General features: G+C 39.8%; 2 protein-coding genes across 2 annotated transcripts in view; one reads left to right on the top strand and one right to left on the bottom strand.

Moving 5' to 3' along the window:
- Nucleotides 1–2,925: 2,925 nt before the first annotated feature.
- LOC148200845 (U-box domain-containing protein 16-like) lies at nucleotides 2,926–5,844 on the top strand. Its single transcript, XM_088111492.1, has one exon. The coding sequence runs from the start codon at nucleotides 3,614–3,616 to the stop codon at nucleotides 5,681–5,683; it is 2,070 nt and encodes a 689-aa protein (XP_087967618.1). The 5' UTR covers nucleotides 2,926–3,613; the 3' UTR covers nucleotides 5,684–5,844.
- Nucleotides 5,845–9,043: 3,199 nt separating this feature from the next.
- LOC124834707 (intermembrane lipid transfer protein VPS13-like) overlaps nucleotides 9,044–9,457 on the bottom strand; it is a 14,849-nt gene continuing 14,435 nt past the window's right edge. Inside the window, exon 19 of the mRNA XM_088113064.1 lies at nucleotides 9,044–9,359. Within this exon, the coding sequence (XP_087969190.1) occupies nucleotides 9,044–9,359 (316 nt within the window). The remainder of the gene's footprint in view (nucleotides 9,360–9,457) is intronic.

Here is a 9,457-nt window from a genome sequence, read left to right on the forward strand (position 1 = left end):
TCTTCATTATTTGTGCCTATTCTGCATTGCTTATGCCCATTCTTTTTTGGTGATTTCCATTTGCAACCTTTCAAGAAGGTTAGTATTTGGATTGTTTTTTAGATTGTTTAGTATTATAATGACTTGAAATGAATAGTATATATAATTTTCTGATGTGTTGTGAACATTTTTTTTATTTCAAGTATGGTTTTATTGTAAAAAAATTATTTTTTTTAAAAAAATGGGACGTCGGTTAGTGTCAAAATCGATGTCAAATAATGTTTGTTAAGGACGTTCGACATCAAATTGACGTCTTCCAATAAGACGTCAGTGCTATATTGGACGTTGAATGTTCAAAATAATAGACGTCAAAGACCTTTTTTGCATTTATGATATATATTATATATATATATTATATATATATATATATATATATAATATATATATATATATATATATATATATATATATATATATATATATACATATTATATATATATATAAATTTATATATATATATATATATATTATATATATATATATATATAATATATATATTATGGTTCTATTAATGGAAATCATTTGATTTGATGAATTTTGAAGATTGATTTGCTATCATAGTTTAGTTGCTCTATTAAAACTATCTCAACTACATCTTACGTTTATACATATCTAAGAATATATTAATACAATATATCATTAATATAATTTATCACAATATCAATCATATTTTATTATTAAAGCCTAATTTTCTTCAGAATTTTATAACTTAATTATAGTTTTAAGTAGGATACGAACTAAGTATTAAAACATAATTCTTCATAAAAAAATCATAACTCAAAAGATTTCAACTCAAATTAAGTTTTGGATATTACAAAAACTAACCTTTATCAATGGAATAGTGATAATGGTAGCGATCATAGAGAGGAGTCAAGAGGTGGTCTCGTGACAAGTGAATGGAAGAATTTGAACAAAAGCTTCAATAATGTGGTTTCTTAGTGTGTGACACAATGTGTACAAGGTGTATGGTGCACAACATCAACGAGTTAGTGCTTGGTGAGTGGAGCATAGAGCGAAGACGACAATGGATGTTTTTCAACGGTGCGACAACCCTGGACGAGTTTGTGGTACGTTAAGGAAATGGAAGGTTCAACGATGTTGCAGTCCTGATCAAATTCGTGACTATCAGTGACGACGACAGTTATAATCTAATGGAGATGGAAGCTTCAACAACGGAGGAAAGACATGAGAATAATGGATGTGTACAGTGATAGTAGGTGTGAAACAGAAGGGACACAAAATGGAAGAAAAAGAAAGAAAAGGGTTTCATGCTTTAGAAAAGAAAGCATTTTGGATCCGTTTCTCCCATAGTCGATCTAATTTGACATAATGATTCTCTTTTTTATTTAAAAGTGACATGTTAGTTCAATATTCTCTATAATCGATCTAATATAGAAATATTAGACCGGTTCACCTTATAACCGATCTAGTATACTTTAAACTTTTATAAAGTTAATTTACTATTATATTCTAATATATATATATATATATATATATTACATCAATTTATAATATATACTAACACATATCCTTCAAAGTGTCCTACATAAAAGAAAAAAGATTGAGAATGGAGAATATAATATCTTCAAGCACATTTTTTGTTGTTGTTAGTAAGTTGAAACATGGCAACACATTTAAGATATGAATTAAAGTATTTAAGATATGAATTAAAGTAGATAAACTAACACATTTTGGTAATGTTACCTTAAATCACAATAGAAGTAAAGGAAAAAATAAGTTTGCTTTTAAGTGATACTCAAATTTTATGGCAACAAGAAACGGAAGAAAGTACAAAAACAGTGTGGGACATACTCATTGCAACCATGGGATTCAGTGATAAAATACATGAACATGAACATTGAACCCTTCGATGGTGAAACACAGCCCACAGAAACCCGCCAACCAACCATGTCTTAAAGATTTTCCACGCATAATAAAACAGTATCAAAATTGGGATCGTTCTCTTTGAATGTGGCCAAAAATAAAGTGTAAAAAGTGAAGATGAAGAGACCCTAAGCAGAGGAAAAAAAACACAAGTAGGACTTTAAATGATATTTGTGAAAGCGAAATGAAAGTCTTATCCAATTAATAAACCGTATCATTACTTGGCTATCTTAATTGCGTGTTATCAAAGTTACTTGCAGCTTAGTCAACATCCAGTTAATCCATTGAAGTCATCCAAATTTGGCGGCTAAAAATTGGAGTTAGTAAACCGAAAAACCTTGGATTGTGTGCCCAGACATGGATAACAATTGTCATCAACTTTAACTGTATAAAGACATATTCGGATAAGAATCTCAAAAGAAGAAAATTCAAAACAATAAATTTTATCTAATTTTCTTTAAATGTGTTTGGAGAAAATTTTCGTAGCATATATGATTTTTGTACCGAAAAGAAGTGTCGGATTTCTGTTTACCATATTGAATTGAAGAGTTGTTGAAACTTCCTTAAAATGTCAAAATCCACTCTGCACAAAATTCAACACATCAATGATGAAATCATAGGGCACACGAATCCAACATTTATGCCCCCATTAAAGACAGTAAAGGAAACATCCCAAATAAAAATATCTGCATAATTTAGCTCAGTACCATTAATCACACAGATTAATTACTAATTAATTAACATTTTAGACCAGCAAGACACGTATTCTTCCAGCTGTATTCATGTATTTGATGAAAAGTTAAAGTTAGATGCTGTTGTTTCACTAGATTTCTAGGCTATTCCGCAAAATCATTGCCCATTGATACGTGTATCCTCTATGTACTTTACTCTGTCGTCTAAAAGAAAATTTCAAACTGTAAAGGTTTTTCTTTAATATTAAATCCAAATAGGATATATACCAAACCAAAGGTGATCCTGAAAGTAATTGATTGGTTCAATGAATACTTTAATACAATGATGGAAGACCATAATATATGATCAACAGCTAAGTCCACAACAACCCTTACCAATTGCAGCCTCACCAACTTGATCAAGCCAGTGCCTACCAGTTCATACAAAGTCAAGAAACTATAATAGTAAAAAATGCAGAACAATATTGCATATACAGTTTCAATTATCTGTTTACCCCTTTTGCTTCTAACTCAAAAGCTCAAACTTTTATCCAGGATCATGATGTGGACTTCAACAAATTGGCTGCTACACGCTTTGTCAACTAATGAATTTGACCACAAAAACAATAATGTCAACTGGGGTATCACCAAAAGATTAGAACTGCACCAGAATTCCGTGTGCACAAATATCACAGAAACCAAACCAAAACGCAGTCAAAATTCAAAAACCACCTACCATCGTTGTATATTATTATTATTCATGGCAGCAGCAGACTGTTGATTGAACGAGTTTGGCACGTAGAAAACAAAACCTGGAATTGTTGATGGATAAATAAATCAATATGGCCACACATAACATATTTTTTTTAATGCTTCTATTATTTAATCGTATTTTTCGTGCCGTCATCAACTACAATGAAAAGTCTTCTTTCTTCTTCCTTCTTCCACCTTTCTCAACTTCATTTGCACCCTTTTAACTATCATCATCAATTGGGCACTGAGCATTGACAACAACAACCATGGCTCTTTCTCCTGAAACGTTCACAACCCGAAAACGACGACCAGCGTCGTCGTTTAACACATCCAAGCTGAGCGACCTTAACCTTCTCTTCTCTCTGCTTCAACTCACGGATCAGATATGTTCTTTAGACCTTAACAGCTCCGCCAACTTTCTCTTCAACCGCGCTTCATGTTCCGCCATCCGCAAAACGCAGCTCCTCGGTGTCGTTTTCGAAGACATGATTAGGTCTTCCACCGTGAATCTCGATTCCGTTGTGGTTCCCCACTCCCTCTTCCTCTGCCTCGAAGAAATGTACATCGTTCTGCACAAAATCAAAACTTTGATAGAAGATTTCTCTAACGGAAGTAGGTTCAATTTGCTCATGCAAATCGAAATCGTCGCCGACACCTTCCATAGGCTCACCGGGGAACTCTCCACGCTCCTTGACGTCTTCCCTATCCAGGAACTCACCCTAAACGACGACGTTCGGGACCTCGTTCTCCTTGTCAGGAAACAGTGCTCCGAATCCAGGCCTGTCATCGGGACGGAACAGATTAACCTTCGGCGCGAGGTTGTTTCCGTCCTCGACCGGATCAAGAACGAGATCGTTCCTGATAAGGCGCATCTTTCGTCGATTTTCGAGAAACTGGAGATTCGTGACGCTTCGAGCTGCAGAGCGGAGATTGAGAACTTGGAAGAGGACATTCAAAACCGTAGCGAGGAGCAATCGAAGGCGGATCTCGTAGCGTTGATCGGCCTTGTTCGTTTCGCGAAGTGTGTTCTCTTCGGCGCATCAACGCCATCGACGAGGAGCGCCAGTCTGCGACGGAGTCGGTCGTCGGAGTTCGCAGTACCGGCGGATTACCGGTGTCCGATTAGCCTAGAGCTCATGCAAGATCCTGTCGTGGTGGCGACGGGACAGACGTACGATCGTGTATCTATCAAACTGTGGATGGATTCAGGACACAACACGTGTCCGAAAACGGGTCAAACTCTAGCACACACAGACCTAATCCCCAATCGCGTGCTGAGGAACATGATAACGACGTGGTGTCGCGAGCAGAAAATCCCCTTCGAAGTGGAAACAGTTACAGGTAAACTCAACGGCGGAGTAACCAACAAGGCCGCGTTGGAAGCCACGCGTATGACGGTGTCGTTTTTGGTGAACAAGCTGAAGGGAAACGACAACGCCCCTTTGTCTGTTGAAGATACTAACGGCACAGTTTACGAGCTTCGGGTTTTGGCAAAAACAGATTCAGATAGCCGAGCCTGTATTGCCGAGGCGGGGGCGATTCCGCTTTTGGTTCGGTTTCTCGATGTGGGAATGGAGAACCCGAGCCTACAGGTTAACGCCGTGACCACGATACTGAATTTGTCTATTCTGGAGGCGAACAAGACTAGGATAATGGAGACTGACGGCGCGTTAAACGGGATTGCTGAGGTTTTGCTGTCCGGTGTCACGTGGGAAGCGAAGGCCAACGCGGCGGCCACGGTGTTTAGTTTATCTGGTGTGCCCGCGCACAGGAAGAAGTTGGGTAGGAAAACACGTGTCGTTAGCGGTTTGGTGAATTTGGCGCGGGGTGGGCCCGAGGGGGCGAGGCGTGACGCGCTGGCGGCGATACTCAACCTCGCGGCGGACAGGGAGACGGTGGCGCGTCTGGTGGAGGGGGGCGCGATATCAATGGCTGCGGAGGTCATGGCGGCGATGCCGGAGGAGGGGGTGACGATTCTGGAGGCGGTGGTCAAGAGGGGTGGGTTGGTGGCTGTGGCGGCGGCGTACGCCGGGATTAAGCGGCTGGGGGCGGTTCTCAGGGAGGGGTCGGAGAGGGCGAGGGAGAGTGCGGCGGCGACGCTGGTCACCATGTGTCGGAAGGGGGGGTCGGAGGTTGTGGGTGAGCTGGCGGCGGTTCCCGGAGTGGAGAGGATAATTTGGGAACTCATGGCCGTGGGGAGTGTGAGGGGGCGACGGAAGGCGGCTACGCTGTTGAAGATTTTGCGGCGGTGGGCGGCGGGGCTGGATGGCGGAGAGAGTGAAGGGATGTCAACAACCACCATGATCACTCCCTCAACCACTACATTAGCACCGTAACATTTGTATGTTATTCTGTTAATAACAATTTGTAAATATGTCTGAAAAGTGAAAGATCGTTGATTCATTGTTTTTGTTTTTACAATTGATTTTGCCATCCTGTAAAATGTAATCTATGGAGCAGGTTTGTATTTTATAAAGATTATTTTGGCATTCTTTCATTCCATTGAGTTTCCAACTTGAGTTGCTAAGGTTACTCCTTCTATTGTTATGTTCAGTCTACTAATTTTTAATCACTTGTTTGCAATTGCAATGGCAATGGAACTTTTAGTACGTGAGTTGTTCCTCACTGCTATCCATTCTATTCTGCACCTCTTTCTTATGTTCTCCTGTAGGTACTTTTCAAAACTTAATTTGTTTAAAGAGGATGCAAACAACATGAGCAGTAACAAGATGCTTGCTTGGTTAGTTTGGTTTTCCTTGTAGGTTTAATCCTTTTTGACGTCCCTATTTGTGTAGGAATGTCTCAGATAGGTCCTCGTTTTCTAAAGTGTATCAAAATGGTCCTTAATTTTGAAAATTGATATCAATTGAGTCCTTTCCGTTAAGTTGGCTGGACGACGTTAAAAAAATTGATGAGTGAGATGCTGAGATGACGAACGAGAACGCTCTTCGACCTCTTACCGCTGGACGACCGTTCGTTCCACACTGGACGATCGTTCGTTCGGTGGTCGCCGAGCGTTCGTTCGCTGGTGGACGAGCGTTCGTTCGGTGGTGGACGAGCGTTCGTTCGTCATCTCAGCATCCCACTCATCAATTTTTTTAACGCCGTCCAGCCAACTTAACGGAAAGGACTCAATTGATATCAATTTTCAAAATTAAGGACCATTTTGATACACTTTAGAAAACGAGGACCTATCTTAGACATTTTTACACAAATAGAGACGTAAAAAAGGATTAAACCTTTCTTTTATGTGCGACACATTCCTTGAGTAAACTTGGAATACAGTTGAAGATCATGTCTTAGGACAAAAGTCCGCTAAAACCAACAACTTACTACTACGCGAAGTCATCTAGTTGTTTTTCTTTTGAGCCATTCAACCCTCATACTCTTTCTCTCACATTCCACCTTTGTTCTGTAATCTTTTATTAAAAGATATCCTTTTGCATGAAGTAATTACTGTAATATATTTGTCATGATGTTTTGTTATGCAAACTACTTTTTATAATGTATGAGAGCATAATTAATTATGGAGAACAGTATCCCAAATTCAAGAAGAAGAGCAAAAGGTGATAGGAAATATAAATATGATGAAAAAAGAAACAAAGAGGGTGTGAGAAGAAAAAAGTGAACATAAACAGCATCTTACCTTTCTTTTCCTTGGGCCTGGGCTGACATTCATCTTCCCAAGACTGAAAAGCCCAGCCCATAGTACCCAATACCTGAAAATGGGCCTGAAGTTGTGATGTCCTGTTCTAGGGTGTGAGAAGGTCTAGCCTGAAATAACAATGAATATGGATAGTCTAACATAACATAACATGAGAATGGAAGAAAGGAAGGAACCCTACACATACAGTAATACAAAGAAGTAGCAAACAAGGAGTATAGAGTAGCATCAGGTACAATCTTTGTCTTTCCTAAAAATACAAACAAACTTAAATACATATTTTGAGCCATGAACGACACTTGCACTCTTTGGTCCCCTCTCTAATGAATCCATTTCACTCTGAAACATCATGCATAGATTCCGGTTTGAACACCAACACTCCACCTAGACCGTTAACATGGTGATTGGTATTCCACCATTCCATGCAATACGGAGGGGGACCAGTATGATCTATTGACCAAATTTATGACCACTTAACCCACCAAAATACCCTCAAAACCCCCATTACAGACTTCTGGGGAAGACACACAATGCACACACATCACACGTATTTATTTCTTACCGCTTTAGCAATCTCTCCAGTACAATCCATGTTCATCATGGTACCAATATTATTGAAAACTCTAGGGTTTTGAGTTGACATGTGTTTAAATTTAGATCTGTGTGTCCGTGTCAGCACCCATCAACATTGTTTTCCCCTTTGCAATGGGGGGAATTCATGGCCATTTAGCTTTGGTTGAAAAATGATTCGTTTTTCTTTACCCATGAGACATGGTACGTCAAGGGCTTCCCTAGAAAACGATGGATACACATGGTGCCAAATCAAAACCTAGACTATGTAGCAGGCCCATGTTCCGGTTTCCATAACCATGAAATAGAAACAATTATAAGAAACAACGCAGATCGAAATTGTACACTAATCCAATGTTACACAACCTCTTTAATCGATGGGCCACTTAGATTTTCTACATTTGGATGCACGTAATCCTGACCCACAACAACAAGCTTTTGGAAAGCTTTTTCCACTCCCAAAAGCTTCTTCCTTTCCAATTCTTTTCAGGCCCTCTACTCTCCCTTTGCACAACAAAATATTTATCCAAAATTGAACCATATATCACTACTTCCACCATCACACACGACATTACCAGTTCCACTTTCTAAACTACACACACTTCCTTTTTACAACTAAGTTTGTTTTCTTGCTTTAGCTTGCAATCACAACTTACACTGCTGCTTTTACTTTACCCTATTTGAAAGACCCACTTGGTCCTGGTCCTGGTTAGTTTCACTGTTGGCGTTGTTGGAACTGCGTGCTCCCGTGCATGTCTGAAACCCTTTTCGGCCACGTTCAATTTTAGTCCTGGTGTGAGGCTTTATATATGTCATGCAACCCACGTGGAGGAAGAAGATGTGCCTAAAGCCCAGAAGGCACGAAACTGTTGTCTACGTGGAAGGGTGCTCGCTAAGTGACCAAACCTTAAGAAATAAAAAAAAAACAGTGATCGCTCTGGTTGTTTTAACAGCACACATTATGTTTTGTTTAGGCCTTAATTGGTGTCACCGTTCCACAATGTCATTCACTTCTTATACCCCACTCTTTTGCCTTTATGCCAACTTTTTCCTCTCTTGTGGCCCCAGCCCCTTCACCTCCAATTCCAAATACCCTTCTTTCTTTCTCTCTCTCTATTTATTATCCTACAAACAAAGAGTGTCAAAACAGACACTGATATAGAGTTATCTAACGTCTCATCCCCACACTAGAGAGAACTAAAAAGCATTCAACACCTTCACAAACACAGAGTGAGAGAAGGATGGGGAATCACAGGTTTAGATTATCAGATATGATTCCGAATGCTTGGTTTTACAAGCTCAGGGATATGGGGAAGGGAAGAAAGCAAAACACCACACTCTCTGGGAAGAAGAAGCAAACTTCATCCATTTCAATCACTTCAACCACTTCAACCACACATTCATCAAAACCAAACCAACCCCTCCACCAATACAACAACAACAACAACCCCAGAAAGTCATACTACATCACAAGAGACCTCAAAACCTCACCCTCAAACACCCCGAAATTTTCCCCTCCCAGAAAATCAACCAAACAAAGAACCAAAAGAAGAGCTCCAAGAACCACAAAGTTTGTTTCCTCAGGTTGTAGCTGTCGCAGCACACTCGAATCCATGTGGACCAAATCAGATTCACCGCAGGAACACTCTTCCTCATCCCCATTTGACTCCTCACCCGAGTCAGAGTCCCCAGAATTCAGAACAGACCGTGTTCTCCCGTGTTCTTCATCGTTCGATGAAATGGTTTCCTTGTCAACCACCTCTTGCGCCTCTTGCAAGCTTAACACAAACAAAAACAACCCCCCACCAACGACATCATCATCGACGTCGACAAAAACTCCATACCAAGAAAGGATAACAAGCTTGATGGCTACTAC

The sequence above is a fragment of the Vigna umbellata genome, chromosome 4 (assembly GCF_029865625.1).
Source record: "Vigna umbellata cultivar VRB3 chromosome 4, Vumbellata_1.0, whole genome shotgun sequence".
NCBI classification, from domain to species: Eukaryota; Viridiplantae; Streptophyta; class Magnoliopsida; order Fabales; family Fabaceae; genus Vigna; species Vigna umbellata.

Excerpts from the sequence above, each read along its gene's own strand:
- LOC148200845 (XM_088111492.1), top strand. The coding sequence starts at position 3,614 with ATGGCTCTTTCTCCTGAAACGTTCACAACCCGAAAACGACGACCAGCG.